The 20279-nt window shown below is 32.3% G+C and overlaps 2 protein-coding genes across 2 annotated transcripts in view; both read left to right on the plus strand.

The window, feature by feature from the left end:
* The window catches only part of LOC111635210 (sulfide:quinone oxidoreductase, mitochondrial-like), a 17592-nt gene extending 9499 nt beyond the window's left edge, over positions 1 to 8093 (plus strand). Inside the window, exons 7-10 of the mRNA XM_023380107.1 lie at positions 3422 to 3707; positions 6080 to 6147; positions 7695 to 7873; positions 7940 to 8093. Of these exons, the coding sequence (XP_023235875.1) occupies positions 3422 to 3707; positions 6080 to 6147; positions 7695 to 7873; positions 7940 to 8000 (594 nt within the window). The 3' untranslated portion in view covers positions 8001 to 8093. The remainder of the gene's footprint in view (positions 1 to 3421; positions 3708 to 6079; positions 6148 to 7694; positions 7874 to 7939) is intronic.
* A 1591-nt stretch (positions 8094 to 9684) lies between these two features.
* LOC111635211 lies at positions 9685 to 15954 on the plus strand. The gene is made up of 2 exons (XM_023380108.1): positions 9685 to 11451; positions 14856 to 15954. The coding sequence occupies exons 1-2, from the start codon at positions 10724 to 10726 to the stop codon at positions 15952 to 15954; spliced, it is 1827 nt and encodes a 608-aa protein (XP_023235876.1). The 5' UTR covers positions 9685 to 10723.
* The last annotated feature ends 4325 nt before the right edge of the window (positions 15955 to 20279 follow it).

A 20279-nucleotide genomic window follows, 5' to 3' on the forward strand; every position in this document is an offset into this window, starting at 1 on the left:
AAACAATCTAAAATCGTGTATTTTTATTAAAAATATCTCAATAAGAATAGTTCAGTTATTATGTTAATTTATTTCTCAGCAGACTCTCTTCTATTTTCTATAGTTTATTTATTCACAAACACTCCTTTAATAATATGAATGAACTATTTTTTTTGAAATTTTTCATACCACCAAGATATTATTTAATATACAGTTAAATGAAATTATTACTGTGTGTATAATTTCATAAACAGCTGTATTTTTCAGAACTTCAAATTAACAATCAATATAATAGTGTGTACTACAGTATACAGTGTTAATATTTTATTGGAATGAGATTATTTGTAATATAACAAAACATTAATCAATTAAAAAATTTACCACTTTTTGTTTATTTGGTTTATATTTAGTTAAAAGAAATGAATGAAAATCAGTAACTGTATTCTTTATTTTATTACAGAATATTTTACATTTAATTAACTCCAAATATAATTTCATTTCAATAGTCTATAGCACTAATTTCTTTGTTAATGAAAAAAATTAAAATATATACATTGCCAATAAAAATTATTCATAATATATGTGTGCATTCTGATATACTTTGATAGATATATCCAAAAATATAGGTTATTTAGGTAACTCTTAAGGAACAATATTCTTAGTTTGTTTTGCCTTGTAATGCATGCCTTGTAATGGTAATTACACTAATAATGATAATGATAATGGTAATGATAAAACCCAAACTAAATGGTACTCTGAATTCCAAATCTCATACTGAAGAAAATATGAAATAGAATTTAAATCAAAAACACATTATCTTATGGAGACTTCAGCGAGAAATTACGTTACACATTGGTTACACATCGGTTATAGGTTCATGTAAGTCATATTTATTTTATTCAATCTGGTGTGCAGTTGCTATTTCAAAATTACATGTTGTTGTTATATGACAAATATATATTTTTGGTAATTATATATTATATTATTAACAATTTCATTTAATTTAATTCCCTATTTGGGATATTATTTCAGATTTTTAACCTAATGTCCTAGAAAACATTACAAATTTAAATGCTGGTCATTTAGAATAGGTTATATAGTATAGTTATACAGTATCTTGTTTTATGTATAAGTAATATATACAAATTCATATTTTTGTGGATGCTGAATGGTTAGGTTGCACAGGGAATTCTGACTATTAATGCAATACACTATGATGAAATTCAATATACATAGGAAAAATGTAATTAAAATGTTCTAAACACATTTCAACATATTTCTGTTAAATGTAAATACTTGCATAAGTGTTAAGCAGTTATCCAGAACACATATTTATGCAGAATTTAATTTTATGTGGTGCCTTCTAATAAATTTAAATTCTGCAGTTGTTCCATTTGATATGTTCCATTATAGAACTTGTATTTTTAAACCTGATGCAGACCTCAGGAGGTTGAAAATGTTCATATTTTGTTAAAACATTATTACTGGAATGACTTAGGTTTTCTGTGCATATTTTGTAATATGAAACTCCCATATAAAACAAGATGTTATTGGATTTTTTAAATTTCTAATTATTTTTCTCAATTATCCTGAAATATATCAAATCTCTGTCATTCTCACTCCAATAGTTTCTTTATCTTTCAAGGTTCTTTACATATATGCATATTTAATTTAATATACATTATATTTTAATATACTAGAAGTATAAATTACAGTTTGCATCTTTCATTTTGAAATTGTCTCTTCTTCAGCTGTTTTAAATTTAATAATTCTTTTGTTATTAGAAATTGTTACAATGTTGTTAGTAAATGAATTTATGACAATAAGATTACCAATAATATGAATAAGCTGATTGAATACTAGTTTTTTAAATATGTTTATAATCCAAAGTACTTATGCCAGCACTAAACAACAAATAACACTTTATTTTAAAGTTATTTTTCATAATCAGAAAAATATAGCAGTAACATTAAATTATGCATGTTGTTCACTACAGAAATCATAGCATGGATAACCTGAGAAATGATACAATAGTTACTCAGTAAAACATGCAAAAATAATAATATAAGAGGAAGTAAAGATACACTGAGTGTGGCATTAATAGTTTTTAGTTTTCACTAGCACTTTCAACAAACTTATGTTCATTGTCATAAGTTTCACAAAACATTTTTACACATTTTCTAGCAGTTTGTTGAGAGAACAAACGTTTTTGGCCATGTTTAATGGCCTTATTCAGGTTCTATATTAATTGTTTAAATTAAATGTTTGTTCTCTCAAGAAACTGCTAGAAAATGTGTAAAAACGTTTTGTGAAACTTCTTTAAAGAAGTTCTAGCTTTCAGTGCATGGAATATATTTATCGTCATCAGGTGAACGAAACTTTAATAAAAATATATAAAAACACATTTTAAAGTACAGGTATACCTCGCCTTACGTTGGTAATTGGTTCCAGGAAAACGACTTAAGTCGAATTTACTTGTCTCCGAATCTACTTGTCACTAGGCTAAACCACAAATTACTATTCCCAGTTCTGTGTTTTATTTATTAATGCATTTTTAATAATGTATGGTAAATAAGGATCTATTTTAAGCTTACAAACAAATAAATTTTAGTTTTTAATAGAGTACAGAAAAAAAGTAATCTAAATTTACGAATGCATGTACTGTACACATACTTGTAAATGTGTATATTTTAATATGATTTTATGTGCTTTAAACGCTTTTCTAGTGACATTACGACTTCAATATTTATGGCGGACAGACGTAAAGTCGAATAAAATGACTTAAACTTGATTTTTATTTTTTCGTATACTTTTTTGACAAACGACGTATAATCGGGAACGACGTAACTCAAAACGACGTAAGTCGAGGTATACCTGTAATGACTTTTATTTGATAAATGTACTAAAAAGTAAAAATAAATTTTTGTCAGCTTTCACAGTATTTTCTGTTGCATAATACCAAAAATACTTATCTTTGCTTCCTCTCATCTTATATTAGGCATGAATATCAAACTATATTCTGTTACAAAATGATAAAGATGTTCTAGAGACAATATTGTAAAAAATGAGGCTTAATGATGATAAAATTTAACTATTTAGCTCATATTCTAAGACATAACAGCTTGTAGAAAATTATATTTTTAAAGGGAATGGTGATGGAAAAGTCAAAGGAAGACAAAGAATTAATTTGATCAAAAACACATTATCTTATGAAGACTTCAGCGAGAAAGCTTAAGATAGAAATTAGTGGAAATTGATGGTTGTCAACCTCCTGGATGGAGATGACAGTTAAGAAATGAAGAAATGATACCATGTTATCATTTATTATTATATGCATTAACACACACAGTAGAGAACATTGATGACAGTTTATGATTATATATTTTTATTTAAAATTATATGTAGAAGATGAAATGTTATTTAATTTTTTTTTATTGTTACTTTTGTTTGTTTTTATTTATATTATTGTCAAAGAGATATATTTCAGTTCATTTTTATTTATAATATAATTTGTTATTTTAAATTTATAATTTTGATTTTTCAGTATGAAATGATTCATATTGTACCACCAATGAGTCCACATGAATCTTTGCGAAATAGTAAATTAGTTGATTCAACAGGATTTTTAGATGTTAACAAATATACATTACAACATAATAAATATTCAAATATATTTGGTCTGGGTGACTGTACTAATGTTCCTACTTCAAAAACTGCTGCTGCAGTTGGTAAGTGAGAAAAAACTTTTTAAAAAATGGCAATTATATATAGATGTGATGTTGACAAACAAGCAATGTAATTAAATTCTTCACACTTAAGGTATGGAAAATGTTAGGAATAATTTATTTAGTTAAATATGTACTTACANTTTGATATTTTTGAAATTACTTATATTTTTATTCCCAAGACCAAGGAATTAACCCAAAATTTTAAGTTGTTTTTACATCAATTTTAGATTCTGTCAGCTTAAATAATATATTACTCAAGCTAACTTTGAATCTTTTATATTACTTTTTAATTCATATACCAAATGATCCTAAATAGTTCTGATTATGGATGAACTAGCCACTATAGTTACTCAGTTGAATTAAGCAATGCATCTTTAACATTAGGTAAAGTTTTAAAGAATAGTAATGTTCATTTGTTGTGAAACTATATTGTACTAGATTTTCTTTAGAAGTGTTGAACACGAGATTGTGTTATTAACCAATCACATGGCTAAATAAAGGTGGAAAAGAAGCCATGTGATTGGTTAATAACACAATCTCGTGCTCAACACTTCTAAAGAAAATGGCAATGTTTTTAATAGGCTATCTTGAAGTATTGATTGTCTAGTTGACAGAGTTCTCTAGCTGAAAGTAGAAAGGTTCTCTAACAGGCCATCTTCAGGTGGCTAGTTGAGATCAAATTCAGAGTGGTTTGAAAACTCTGGATGTGATCTAGATTCCAACACCTCTGGATTTGATCTCAGGTTCTCTAAAGCAGTAAGGCTGTCACCCTAAGTGCTTGGCCATCTGGCTGTCTAATATATTATTAACTTTAAATAGAAAAAGTGGGATGTGATAAAGTTTTTGCTTTGTAATTTTTCACAGTAATAAATTTTAATATATTTCTATTACAAATTAATTTAAAAGCAAAAACTGCTGCTGCAGTTGGTAAGTGAGAAAAAACTTTTTAAAAAATGGCAATTATATATAGATGTGATGTTGACAAACAAGCAATGTAATTAAATTCTTCACACTTAAGGTATGGAAAATGTTAGGAATAATTTATTTAGTTAAATATGTACTTACAATAAAAGTTTCTTTTTATTTTTAAAGATATATGTATAAAGACTTTTAGATTAAAAAGAATGGAAGATTATACAGAGATCTGAGTTGTAGTAACCATTGAATTTAATTTAATAATGAAGTAACCAATACATCTTTAGCAATGGGTTAAGTTGGAGGAATACTAATGTCTGTTTACATCTGATGACATAGATAATCTGTTAACTGGATTGAAAAGAGAACATTTCTCCAACCTTATCTGGTGTTCAAGGTGTAGTGGTTGCTTCCTTAAATTCAAATATTATGTAGACTAAGCTTTGAATTATGAAAGTTAATATTTACTGTTAACTAAGAATATAGACAAAACATGAAGAAAGATAATTGTAATCATCCATTCAGAATCTAATTTTCACTCTGACTTTAGATTATTTCATATAAATTAAATAATTATTTTAAGAATAAAATGAATTCATATAATTATCTAGATCATTAGTGCCCAAACTATGACCCTTGGGATCATTGGTGCCCAAATCTGGCCCACAGCATATATTAATATAGCCCACAACATATTTGACAGAAAACTTAAAAATAAAAAGATAAAAGATCTATTTTTTGTATATACATAATTTTTTTTATTGTTACTTTTGTTTGTTTTTATTTATATTATTGTCAAAGAGATATATTTCAGTTCATTTTTATTTATAATATAATTTGTTATTTTAAATTTATAATTTTGATTTTTCAGTATGAAATGATTCATATTGTACCACCAATGAGTCCACATGAATCTTTGCGAAATAGTAAATTAGTTGATTCANGTTTCTAGTTTATGATGATATACATTTTCTATCAGACATGTTCTTTCTTTTAAAAAAAACTACTTAATTTTATCTTTGAAACATATTTATAGAGTAACAGATTATTTTATGAAACAATAAAGGGAATGTTTTATAACAAATACAATTGGAGTAATTGGTGTATATAAACTAAATTTTAACAAAGAATTAAATTTTCTTTACAGTAAAATATATTTTTACTTTCTTTTAAATGATTACATGACATATATTAAATTATGTCTGCTCAAATTTTGGTTTGTATATTATATTATTAAATTAGGTATTCAGTTTCAATGTAAATATATGAGATTAAAACATTTTATTACATTCAAAGTTGATTAAATTTATAATTAATGATATAAAGTTTAAAATAAAAACAGCATTATTTTTATATTAAATTTTTCAATAATAAACTATTTGAATGGATTTACATATATATTTTGTTTAAATTTTTTCATAAGTACATTGAAGGTTTGATCTATCAATATTTTCTAGCTGCTCAGGTTGGGGTATTGAAAAATAATATGATTGCTGTGATGGAAGGAAAATCTTTACCAAGAAAAGTGAGATATTTGATTTTGAAATTAGCCATTGTGTTAGTCTTAATTTTATATATTTTTAGTTAAAATGAATGATTTTGAAGTAATTTTAAATATGATTATGATTTTAATTTACAGAAAATTATTTAAAGATGATTATTTTATTAAATGTTTATCTTAAATATTACTTTCAGCTAAAAAAAATTTTGATATTTTTGAAATTACTTATATTTTTATTCCCAAGACCAAGGAATTAACCCAAAATTTTAAGTTGTTTTTACATCAATTTTAGATTCTGTCAGCTTAAATAATATATTACTCAAGCTAACTTTGAATCTTTTATATTACTTTTTAATTCATATACCAAATGATCCTAAATAGTTCTGATTATGGATGAACTAGCCACTATAGTTACTCAGTTGAATTAAGCAATGCATCTTTAACATTAGGTAAAGTTTTAAAGAATAGTAATGTTCATTTGTTGTGAAACTATATTGTACTAGATTTTCTTTAGAAGTGTTGAACACGAGATTGTGTTATTAACCAATCACATGGCTAAATAAAGGTGGAAAAGAAGCCATGTGATTGGTTAATAACACAATCTCGTGCTCAACACTTCTAAAGAAAATGGCAATGTTTTTAATAGGCTATCTTGAAGTATTGATTGTCTAGTTGACAGAGTTCTCTAGCTGAAAGTAGAAAGGTTCTCTAACAGGCCATCTTCAGGTGGCTAGTTGAGATCAAATTCAGAGTGGTTTGAAAACTCTGGATGTGATCTAGATTCCAACACCTCTGGATTTGATCTCAGGTTCTCTAAAGCAGTAAGGCTGTCACCCTAAGTGCTTGGCCATCTGGCTGTCTAATATATTATTAACTTTAAATAGAAAAAGTGGGATGTGATAAAGTTTTTGCTTTGTAATTTTTCACAGTAATAAATTTTAATATATTTCTATTACAAATTAATTTAAAAGCAGAATAATTTCAGAATTGTTGAAATTTATGTGAAATGTGAAGTTTAATATAAATTTTGTTTCTAGAAATATAGGTAAATGTTTACTTAATAAGGCACTATGATTCAGTTTTTAAATATAGACATTATTGTAATAAAATTAAGTACTTCTAATGATTCAGTATCTTTAATTGCTGTCTATACACATTTAACTTTTATACAAAGAATTTGAAATTAGATTAAAACATTACAAATTTTATAATTTATAAGCATATAAATTATAAAATTATAATATATTTATAATTTGCAAATTTTCAAATTGTACAATGTAATAATATAACAAATAAGCAATAATTTCAACAGGGCCATTTAATGGCATTTAATAGCTGTGGCCTCACCTTAGAGGCCTGATCTTATTAATCATTACTAATATTTTTGTTTTGTACATATATAATGCCTCTAAATAAATACTTTTATATCATGGATAGAAGTTCCATGGATAGAAGTTCCAAAATTAGGTTTTGAGTTTTAAATATGGCTCTGTTTAATTTTTTACTTTTAAAATTGTATACCAAAACATTTTTAAGGAAATTTTAAAAATAAAAGATTTATTTTCTTTCAGTATGATGGTTACTCATCGTGTCCCTTATTAACCAGCCTTAATCGATGTGTTTTGGCAGAATTTGATTATGATCTCCAGCCTTTAGAAACATTCCCTTTTGATCAGGGAAAAGAAAGAAGAAGCATGTTTCATTTAAAGAAAGATTTAATGCCTGAATTATATTGGAAATTTTTCTTAAAGTAAGATTTTATTGACTGTTGTTCATTTTAATTTGATACTAATTTTGTTTCTTTTTCTAACTATAGAGGCTATTGGGAAGGTCCACATTTTCTGAGGAAATTATTTCATTTTGGAATGAGTAAATGATTAATTTCTAAAAATCTGTTTATATGTTAAAACATATAATTATATTATTATTATTACAATTACATTCTATTTTAAAATGAAATGTTATTTTTATTTATATCTGTTTTTATGAAATATTGTTTATATTCAAATATTAATATTATTATAATTATTTAAATTAATAATTATTTCAATAAAAGTGTTATTGTTTTCTCAATGTGTGGTTCTTAAATTAATCAATTAAAATTAATAACAAATGTACAATGTGTTAACATAAAAATTATGCATTTAACCAAAATATATTTTACAAAAAATTAATTCAGATTAAAGGAAATAACAGAAATAAATTGTAATTCATGAGTGTCAAAGCAGGATTTATATGTTAAAAAAGAAAATATAAAAAATTAATTTAGTACTGTCACAGAACTATATTGATTAGAAGCACTTGTAGTAATCCAGGGGCACCGAGGTTACTCTAGACAAAGAGTTGGGTAAAAGACTACTGTTACTCGAGGATTTTATATGAGACAAACGACATGTATCAATAATAAGGAAATATTTAATGAATGTCAATAACGATAAACTAGGGTTTTTCACTACAAAATCACAATAAAACATAAATTGCTCGCGTCAATAACTAACTAGCCTTCGCGGATACAGAATAAGAAAATTTTACTTTTTTATACAAACACATCACAGAAGTAATTCCAACGTTGAACTAATCTGTGCGTCTCTTCAAAAACCTCCCGTTGTACTTCGGGGTCGTCTAAAAATTGGTATTGTCCACGTGGCTCCGTCGATGAAAATGGATTACGCACGTGGTGAATCCTCGTCTTCCTTTGTTTCAGTCCACTCGTAATACTCGTCCACTCCGGCGCACCTCAGCCCGTCCGTCTCAGTCCTTGGCCACCCGAAAAAAGGATACCGCACACGTGTGATGGCGAAATTTATAAGTCCCGCCAGNAAAAAAAAAAAAAAAAAAAAAAAAAAAAAAAAAAAAAAAAAAAAAAACGGAAGTTACAAAATAAAAAAAAACAGGTACGGAAAACGAACATTACACAAGAAAGGTATATAAATACAAACGCCTAACCCAAGAACAATAGTGACGCAGCACTACACACTTTTCAATGTTAATCTGATACATGACATTGACTAATCACACTGCTCCAGTTTCGATGGAAAAAATCAAATTTATTAAGCTAATATGAATTCTCAATGGTGGACACAACATATTTAATAATTATTAAAAAAATTAGTTTCCACAAATAGTTTGTTACACTATTCCTTAACATTAATCTGATTGAATAAAAATACTTAATAAAAGAAAAGTCTTTATTTAATAATAGTAGTAACTTAAAATGTAAAAAAAAAAAAATGTAAGTACTAAGTGAATGACCAGCAGAGTTGTAAAGCTGAACTAGTTTTTAATTGATTAGTTAGATAACACTTGTTTTACAATTATAATTTTATACTTGTTATTTATGTTAAAACTAGTTTTTTATAAGTTACAATTATAAAAGAAATAAATACAGGAGGGGAAATTTTATGTAAATATATTAATTATAAGCATTAGTTATTTTATTCAATGTATTTTAAATGTATTGGTGTAGAACAGAATCATGGAATTCACTGTAATTTTTTTGTTTTTAATTACCCACATTAAATATTCTTTACTTTATCTTCTTTAACACCAAAAACATAGCTCTTTACTTATGTATGTAGTGTGCAATGCCATAACAATGTAAATGCCATTTTTTTCTAAATATGTTTTATTGAAGAACTGAATTCTAAATGCAATGTTTTCTGTCACAAAAGAATATTGTGGCAATATTGACAGTGTAAATGGCTGTATTTTTGAAGATGAATTTATGTGAAAATATAACGTTTAAAGTGACATAGTGCAAGTCATGTGACTTTTGGCACATAAAACATCAAGGCTTATATTTACATCATTTTGATATTCCAGAGAATTTGTAACTCAGTGAGTTTTTACCATTTTATTGTAAAATTGAAATGAATTCAGAAAAAATGTATTTTACTTCTGAAAAGTTTCTTTTTTGACATTTACAACATTATGGCATTGCACGTGTCAGAATATAAAAATCGTCTGGCACTCAGTTTTCCCGCCTTTTTATGAACGACCGTTGTGGCCATAGATACGGCGATCAGACCATTTTGAAAACTTTACTGCTCACTGGTTAAAAGACATCAGACCATAGGCGGATGTCTTATAGAGCTGGTAAATGCTGATTGGTGGAATCCAATGCTGTTTCAATCCTATAAAAGCATTGAAGGTCTGGCGGGAAGTTCAGTTCGGCTTCGGACATTGGAAGTGAGCTCACGCTCACCTTAGCTTGCCTAAGCTGTTTAGAAGATTGCCTCATCTTGTTGTATTGTTGTGGACTTTGAATTTGTACGTCGCAAGGTGCTTTTCCAACGGACCTGTTGCAGTGGACGATTACCTCGAACTTTGTTAATATCTAATGTTTGTAATTCTTATATGTGAACTTTAATTGTAACTGTACATACGTTTATTTTCAATATACATTAAGTTTTAAATTTATCTGGCTCTGAAGAATATTTGAAATTGACTGGCGCAGTTTCGACAGGATTACTACAGGATTATTTTGGATTACATTGGATTACCACAGATCGGAAGGGCTGATCTGCGACGTACATAAGGATAGAAGAACACCGGCAATCATTGACCCAGGTAAAACTTTATTTTAATCGCTACCACAGAGATGCCTAAACGCACGAAAGCGCGAGGTTTAGAAACAGGGAATTGGGAAGATGATGGGCCGACCAAGGGACGCAGGGCAGGAGGCACAGGAGGCGAATCTCGGGAAGAAATCGAAGCGCTTAAGCTTCGGATTGAACTCGCGAAAATCGAGTCTGAGGCCAAGGTGAGGGCAGCGGAAATTGAGTCGGAGGCCAAAAGGAGGCTAGCGGAAGCTGAGGTTAGAAAGGCGGAAATTGAGTTAGAGCGGGATAGGTTACAAAAGGGGACCCGAGACGCAGAGGATAATATCGGAAAAGCAAATTTTGACGATTACGCTCGCAGGGTAAAGGCGGCACTGCCTAAAATGCCGGAAGAGGAGGAGGCAGTACCATCTTGGTTTCGTATGGTTGAAGTAATTTTGGAGACCTACGAGGTCCCGGCAGAATTACAGGGACAAATAGTTTTGAGCGTGCTATCGGAAAAATGCAAAGCGGCACTGACAAGATTGTCAGTGGATAAGGTCAAACATTACCCTTCCTTGAAGGAGTTTATTCTCGAAGAGTTGAGACTCTCACCGGCAGAATATCTCAAGGGATTTAGGCGGACAGGACGCTACCCGGGAGAAACATGGCCGCAAATCGCGTCGCGCCTGAAAGACCTTTATCAGCACTATGTAGATAGTAGAGAGGTGGAGACATTAGAAAGTCTTGTTGAGCTAACAGTAGCGGACCCAGTGGTGATATTCAGCGGGTTCGCACAGGTTCGGCCGAACCCGTTGTTAAAATTTTCAAAGTTTTCCGAACCCGTTGTTAAACACACGTAACATTTCTCAGTGGTTTTGTTTCTTTTAAAAAATATATTTAAAAATACGTATTATACTCTGTAACACTACTAGAGCCTTATATCCCGTTCGCCATGGTGCAACCTCCATGGACCGTTTCAATCTCGACTGAAACGAGATTTAATCGCGACCGACTCAAGAAAGTTCTTGAAACTAGGTTCAGTCATACGAGAGATCCCACAATCCCACGTGCGCGAGAAAATACAAGATGGCTGCGGAACACGTGTCGGGCTATCGACAGCGAAATAAAAAAGATATTGTATTTCGAGAAACGATGACATCTGTCTATTATTATAATAATACCTAATGATAAAATAAATGATTTAGAAAAGTTTTTTCTTGAGAAAAAGTCACAGGGAAAGCAGTTAACCCCTCGGGACTCTAGCAATTTTTGATATTAATGTAATTAAACATAAAAAATATACTTAAAACTGAAAAAAACGAAAGAAATGCGTTAATTTTGAAGAGAAAGCTTCAGATTTTATTTTCCATTGTTTCGCCTTTCTGCGAAATCTGACGCTGATGAGTCATTGTTTACACAGCTGGATGACCTTGAACACAGCTGGAGTTGGATTTCCCGGGACATTCTCTCAGAAGTCTCGGGAGGCGATGGGTTTATAGTAGGGTGAATACTAGCTGGCCGTATATTTTTAAAAAATTAAAATTTTTATTGCGATTTTCCCCCCCCCGACTTAATTAAACTTATAGACTATATAATAAAATATATTAATTAAAAAAATTTTAAAACTATCGGAGGTCGTTTTTGACATTAGAAACTAGCTTTAAATAACTTTACCGAAGAAAAATTTGTGCACTACAACTTTAGAACGATGAATAAAATTTGATATCAAACTCTCATTAAAAAACAATTAAAAAGCAATTAAGCGTGAATCGTGCGTCATTAAAGATAAATTAAAATCGCGATAAAATTCTTTCGCGCGGGAAAAAAATTTGGAGACTTAAAATACATTCCAAAAATTAAAAAAAAAATTTAGAGGGTTCAAACGCCCGAGTTTTATGTAACGCTATGTAACCTGCCCGAGATATCTCGGGCTTGGGACTTTAAGGAAAACTTTTCTGTTAGCGAACCCTTTGTTGAATATTTCGAATATCACCACTGAGCGGACCACATAAAGACGCTCCTATCTCAAGACGCAAAGAAGTATGTGATATTAGGCTAGGACTCCACTACCGTAAAAACGGCGTAAAAACCCCTCGCCGTAAAAGCTTTTAATCACGTGACCTATTTGCGTTTGCGCTCAGATTACGGTGGAGGTCCGGCTAGCGCGAAGTTTTTACGGTAACGGTGCTACCCCAAGTGTCGAAAGTAAATACTTCTTCGCACGTGAATTGGTAGAAACGAAAGACTGTTGTATACGTGATGTATCGATATAAAGACAATGATTATATTCTACGAGTTTCTTTTTGTACTATAATTACAAATGTAGTAAAAATAATATCTTTACTTTCATATACTAACTTTTATTATCGTATTATTAAGATAATATATAGCACTTATAAGCTTAGCTTTTTTATTATATACTCCTCTAAATTGAAGGATTTCCTTTGGTATCCGTTATTATAATCGGGTTACCTCTTGTCATAGATACACGAATACTTTCGGATGTTTTCGATAAATCTTTCCGGATCTATTCTAGAGTAGCCACGAGGGAACGTACACAAAAACTCGTTTTCCGCCATTTTAGCTTCGTGTCGCGATGACCTAGATTTCAATGACTTCTGATTGGTGGAAGGTACCTCTTTACGGCCGTATTCGCGTCGAAAGTTGAACCAAGGTCACTTGATCGCTTCACTAGTAAGGCCGTCCGCCAACTATCTCTCTCTATGAGACCGAGCGTATAGACGCTAGTTAATATTTTCTCCGCTTGTGACGCTGACATCCATCGTCAGCGATTCAGGTGGAGAGTATAGAGGAGTTTGGAGAAGTCGCTGCATTTAAATATTTTTCTCATTAAAGCCGGTTGAAAACTTTTGACAATCAAGAAATGAGCTCCTGCAAACGATGTTCCCTAGTTTGTGAAAAAAGCGAAATAATAATGCAGTACAGTATTTTTCACAACTTTATTTTCATAAGACGTTTTTAGGAAGAAATAATAACTGAGTATTATTAGCATAGAAAATACAAACTTTTTCACATTAATACTATTTAATCATCTCTTTTCGATTCTTAAAGATACCAGTAGTTAATCGTTAATGTAAATATTTTTTTTTTACTCGAAAAGTATGCAAAATTAGCAAAACTAGGTTACCTACAGTATGCACTGTCTACTATAAAAATTTTCACATTTTCGGACCATATATGATAATTATTAAAATGTTGTGTATTAAATCTGTTATAAAATTATTACTTTTGTTAATCAAGACTGTAAGAATAAATACCGATATAACCTTTCGAAAAAATTTGCTTATTTTTTTGCAAAAATAAGCAAAGTTTTTAGTTAGTAAAAAAATTTCGAAAAATATGCACGGAAATATGTGATATTGAAGTTACCTTCAATATCACCATATTTCCGAACTTATTATAATTAATATTGGAGAAGTACACAGAAATGTGAACAAAAGCAACATATATTGTTTTAAAGTTGAAATTAAAAGTATAACTATGGTAAAAGTAACATTGCTTCAGTTTACATCTCTAATATAAATAAAATTCTTTATAGAAAAAGCAAAAGCTTATTACATAAGAAAAATTAATTTATTGAATAAAGTGTACACTGTTTTTGACTGAATTTTACAGTTTGTAAAATTCAGTCAAAGACCAGAAATGTACTTAGCTTCCTCCTCATCAGAAATTTACAATATGAATTAGACAACATTAGACTTTTAATATTTTTCTAGAAATGGGCTTATGATGCAGTCTGAGAACTTTTTCCACAGTTTGACCACACAATGAATGTATTTATATCTATATACCAAGCTGCTGTTGAAGAGAAATCCCGTCAACCGTATATAACTCACGAATAAGTATAACTAAATACAACTATAACTATATGTAATTATCACAATTTCATAAAATAGCTATACTCGCACACAAAAGTACAAAACGATCAATTTACTCAACAGACGATTCTCACCGATAACTAGCGCCAAAATCTTTCGCAGCGGCAAAAAATGGAAACAGTGTAAATACGGCAATTTTCCTTACGGCGGACGGCCTTACTAGCGAAGCGATCAAGTGGCCTTGGTTGAACATAGCTCAACTCGCTTTTACGCTGGTTTTACGGCCTGCTCAAGCGTAAGATATCTGGGTCACGTGATTAAAAGCTTTTACGCCGAGGGGTTTTTACGGTAGTGGAGTCCTAGCCTTACAGGAAGGGAAGGGATGGAGTAAGCCTGCGGAATTGGCCAGGTTTGTAGAGAAATTTGACGAGGCGTCAAGTAGTACGTCCCCAAGCAAAAGCGAGAAAAACGGCGAACAAAAGGACTCGTGGAGAGAGACGAAAGGGAAATCTAGTCCCGTGACGCAGACTATAGATGAACAACCCCACAAAAATGGTTGTTACGTCTGCGGGAAAACGGACCATTGGAGGAGAAACTGTCCGAAACGGAAGGCACATAGTGAGCCTAAACTCGTGGCGCGGCTCGTGGCTACTAGTAACAATCCCCAGGACGAGAGGCGTTTAGTAACGTCGTATGACCAACCAAAAGTCATAACAGCGCCGAAGAAAGTCAAATTAGCATGCGGCGGAAGCTGTCTTTCGGCCATAGTTGACTCTGGAGCTGGGATTTCGGTTATAAGGGAGTCGTTGGTACCTACCTCGGTGACGGAAACGAAGGGGAGAATCCAATTGGTTGGGCCCTTCGGTCACCGGATCGATGCGGTGTTAGTATCGGTCCCGATAGGGCTGTGGGAGAAAGACTTCGCAGGGTCGCGAAGGTCGGAACTGGTGACGTGCGCCTTAACGGACGAGTTAGACCAGACCACGGATGCCTTGTTATCGGAGAAGGATTACCGGATGCTAGTAGACCGAAAGCAGAAGCTCCAGGGAAAGGGAGAAAGACAAGTGAGGAACTTAAGGGTAGATGGTAACGGAAACCATCGGGAAAAGGAGCTAGAACCTCTCTCAGAGGCGGGGTGCAGTGGAAATAGCACCGAAAATGAGAAAGGAACAGAAGTACGAGACGCCCAAGTCCGGGACGAGTCACTATCTCGATTGTGGGAGGCCGCTAAGCATAAGAAAGATGGGTTAACTGTAGAGGACGGGATACTATATCGGCAAGATAGTTCGTTCGGCAGACCCATTAATCAGATAGTTGTTCCCCAAGAACGGAGAACGGAAGTGTTAGATTTAGCACACAAAGCTCCGTGCGGTGGACAGTTTGGCAGTCGGAAGTTAGCAAGTCGCGTTCGCGAGAGCTTCTATTGGCCGGGAACAGCGACCGAGCTCTGACTTGCGACCTACTGCCAGAATAGTCGTAGGTGCCAAGTAAGAGCGTCTGATCTAGTCCTAGATAGGACCCCAGCTACACCACTTACTCGATTCTCAACCCCGTTTCAAGTGGTTAACATAGGAGTGATTGTACCGATTGATCGCTTGTCATCTAACGGTCACCGATACGCAGTTAGCATAATCGGATTATGCACCCGCAGGTCAGAAGTGGAAGGGATGAGATCGCTGTCAGCGATGGTCACTTGTTCGGTATTGATGCGATTCTTTACGTGGACGGGTTGTCCCAAACTGATGTGGGACGATCAGGGGACAAATTGCACCGCAGGATTGATGCGTGCGTGAAATGACCCTTAGGTTAGAAGTAGGGAATATAGAGATGGATCGGATCAAAGTGGTCCACGATATTGCAACTAAGCATACGGACGTAAAACGAGAAGAGTATGCAGTGCATTACAATGTGGAAGCACAGAAAACGGGATATAACATCGCGGATACGGTTCTCGTGGAAAAGTCTTCCCCGGATGACAAATTGGATGTCCGGTGGGAATGGCCGGATGTGGTAGAAAAGCGAACGTTCGCTGTAAGAATAGTACGTGATTCCGACGGGAGATTCGGGGAACGGGTTAAAACTCTGTCCCCGCGACAGCTGCACGATCGCAGAAGATGGGACGGGAGAGTAAGGGGAGTTCCTCCGCTTCCCCCGACGTCGGCACATACGGAGCGGGATGACGTGTCGGAGGATTACAACTCGATTTTCGGTAATAGACCGAAAAAGAAAAACATCTGGACAGTTACTGGAGGGTGGATTTCGAAACGGTTTACCCCATACCGGATTGCGTTGGCTTTACGAAAGCGGTTATTAGGCATAGGTAGCAAAGGCATCTCTGCGCGTAGACGGGTAGAATTCCCGGATGTTCCGGATGTATGGGTCAGTCCGACATCGGACGATTTTTGTAAGATTGTTTGGTGTTGTGAAGGGAATCAAACAGGCTTGAGTAAGCTCAGTTTGATCCTCGGCCGTGGAGGTGTCGGGATATAAAAATCGACTGGCACTCAGTTTTCCCGCCTTTTTATATAAAAGAACGACCGTTGTCGCCATAGATACGGCGATCAGACCATTTTGAAAACTCGACCGCTCACTGGTTAAAAGATATCAGACCATAGGCGGACGTCTTATAGAGCTGGTAAATGCTGATTGGTGGAATCCAATGCTGTTTCAATCCTATAAAAGTATTGAAGATCTGGCGGGAAGTTCAGTTCGGCTTCGGACATTGGAAGTGAACTCACGCTGACCGTAGCTCGCCTAAGCTGTTTAGAAGATTGCCTCATCTTGTTGTATTGTTGTGGACTTTGAATTTGTACGTCGCAAGGTGCTTTTCCGACGGACCTGTTGCAGTGGACGATTACCTCGAACTTTGTTAATATCTAATGTTTGTAATTCTTATATGTGAACTTTAATTGTAACTGTACATACGTTTATTTTCAATATACATTAAGTTTTAAATTTATCTGGCTCTGAAGAATATTTGAAATTGACTGCACGCTTCATATTAAGTTTTTGTTGTTGCTTCAAAGTTCACATGCAATGTTTATTCTGAGTTCCCGCTTTTCTCTTCAAGAGATATTTATTTTGATACACCAACCATTGAGTATCAAGTTTGTGACCAGAATATTGTTCTGTAGGCATAGAAATACTTTCAACTATCCCTTTACCTGGCATTAAGTTGGACTCTGATAGTTTTTGAGATGGTGACTTACTATACATGAGATTTTTAGTTGTCAGGAACAGAACTCCAGAGGACCTCAGTGACAGGGGTGGTAATGTTGATTGTAATTCAGGCACTTGCAGAGATTACAGGAGGACCAGAAGTTTTATCAATTATTTAGTTTTTAATTCCTTATTATGTCAAGTTCAATTCAATCTTTTACTATCATATAATAGTTATTTATAAGGGGTTATCACTAGACAGCAGATTTTAGACAAATGCCTATTTTTTTCTTTGGCATATACATGGCTAAGATTTTGTATGAACACTTTTCATGAACATTTAGACTGAAACAATGGTATTTTATAATGCCTAAAAATGCTTATTTTGACGTTGCTGCCTATTTTTGCCTAAAACACAAAGTTTAGTCTGTTTTCATATTTTTAAAAAAGTTTTTATTAATTTTTTGTTTCATTTTCCACAAAGATTTACTTTAATTCTAAAATTAAACTGCTTAAGCTTAATTTTTTTTCTAAAAATGCAATCAGACAAATTCATTTTTTAAAATTATTATTGATTACTTATATTTAAGTCCCAGTGGATGCATATCCCAAGCAGAAAAAATTAGGATGCAATAATAACAGAAATAAATTACATTCCCTAATGCAATTTTATAGTAATAAAATTAAAACTATATGAAATATTTTAAAATAAATGCTTTTATTTAATAAATATAGCATTAGAGATGCTTTATTTGGCATTTTTAGACAGTGGATTTTAGGCAAATCCCTATTTTTCCTTAGCATGGCTAAGATTTTGTACTAACTACTACAGTGAACATTTCTTCAATATCACAAACTTCTGGCCACTCTAGTGGACAATGCAGTTTGTGTAACTAAAGCCAAGAAAATTTTGAATGACATTTAATCAATGCTGGTGTACATCAAGTGTTATTTCACATTCATTGCAGATACTATTACTGCTCTTAAAAGTAGTGGGAAACCTACATATGAACAAATTGAGCTCCTCAACAAAGCAAACCAGAAACTTTGTGATGCACCAGGCACTGCTGCAAAAAAGTAAAGAAAGAGTTGAAAGCAGTGCTTCAAAAGAGACTCGGATTAAAGTGCTTATTTATTGTGGCTGATATTTTGGCAGGAAAGAAGAACAAAACTGAAAGTGAATTCTCAGTTCATTTTCTTCCAAGGTTGTAATACTGCCTGTTATCTTCATTAGATGTGGAACACATCTACTGAAGATAACAGACAGTATTTTAACCTTGTAGATGTGCAACACATCTACTGAAGATAAGGATTATATGCTCTTTCTCTGCATATAAATTAATTCTCAGTGACAAACGTTGTAACTTTTCTATTGAAAATTTGGAAAAAATGCTTGTAATATATTATGAAGCTAATTATGGGAATAAAGTGAATAAAAAATGCAAAGATAATTGTTTGTCTACTTTTGTGTTTGCATCATTCTGAATACGTGCATTTTTGTTTGGAATATATATGTTAAATAAAAAATTCATTGTCCTGATAAGTATGTTAATTGTTCATTGTGGAAATTTTGACTGCCTATTTTTTGTTTATAAAGCCTAAATGACGCAATTTAAGAGCTTATTTTAAGTGCCTAAAACACCACTTTTAATGGCATAGATGTCCGTTGTCTAGTTATCACACATTGAAACTTTTCAATTCAGTTTGAATACCTGGTCATATAATTCCATGTATCTGTATTCTTCTTAAATGTATGATTTGGCAATACTTGATTCTCTTAAACTTTGATATATCCTCAACAGTAGCATATCCAGGATTTTAAGCAGACAGGTGCTGCTTAAGGCAGATTCAGGGACTAAGGCATGTATTCCCTGTTGTTTTTTGGAGAATGTTACTTAGTTATTTTACAATTACTTTAGTTTCTTAATCTTACCTAATTGAAATCTTGCAATATGCATTATTATATTTATTTTTATTTTAAAACTATCTTATCTGTCGCGCATTGCTGCGATCTCAGAAGAAAGGAAATTCAAGCAAACTCGTTATGATAAAATTAAATTTACATTTTATCATTTTTATTGAAACTTATTATTATTATTATTATTCATTTTCATCGGGAAACATTTCAAAGTGTCGTTTCAATTCTATTTATTTATTGGAGTGTTTGTGGATACACGATATTTTTTGTTTTTCCGTCTGGTGCGTACACGAATAAATCGGAAGGTTTTTCGACGCGTGAGCCGGCCACATACAGTTGTCCATGCGAGAAGCACGGATTCTCCAAATTTAGCCCACACACTCGCTGCGATTGTCAGAAGTGCGATATTCCCCATTTTTATATATATTTTTAAATCCTTTATAATTTTAATTATTTAATTGCTCCTTCCTCTCTTCCTTGGCGTGTTGTGAAATTTCTGATAGTTGGATAATAAACCGTTTTATTGTAATTTGTCTTTTTAAATTATTAGATGATATTAAAATTTGGAAAAGGGGATCCCTAGATCGGTAAAATAGGCGAATTTCCTTCTACAACTTCGGTTGTTGTTCGGTATACAGTTAAAGTTTTAACAAAGTTCGAGCGAATACGTAATTAGCAAAAAAAGTTGAAATAAAGTAA

The sequence above is a fragment of the Centruroides sculpturatus genome, unplaced genomic scaffold (assembly GCF_000671375.1).
Source record: "Centruroides sculpturatus isolate CEXI.00-Female unplaced genomic scaffold, Cexi_2.0 scaffold902, whole genome shotgun sequence".
Classification (NCBI taxonomy): domain Eukaryota; kingdom Metazoa; phylum Arthropoda; class Arachnida; order Scorpiones; family Buthidae; genus Centruroides; species Centruroides sculpturatus.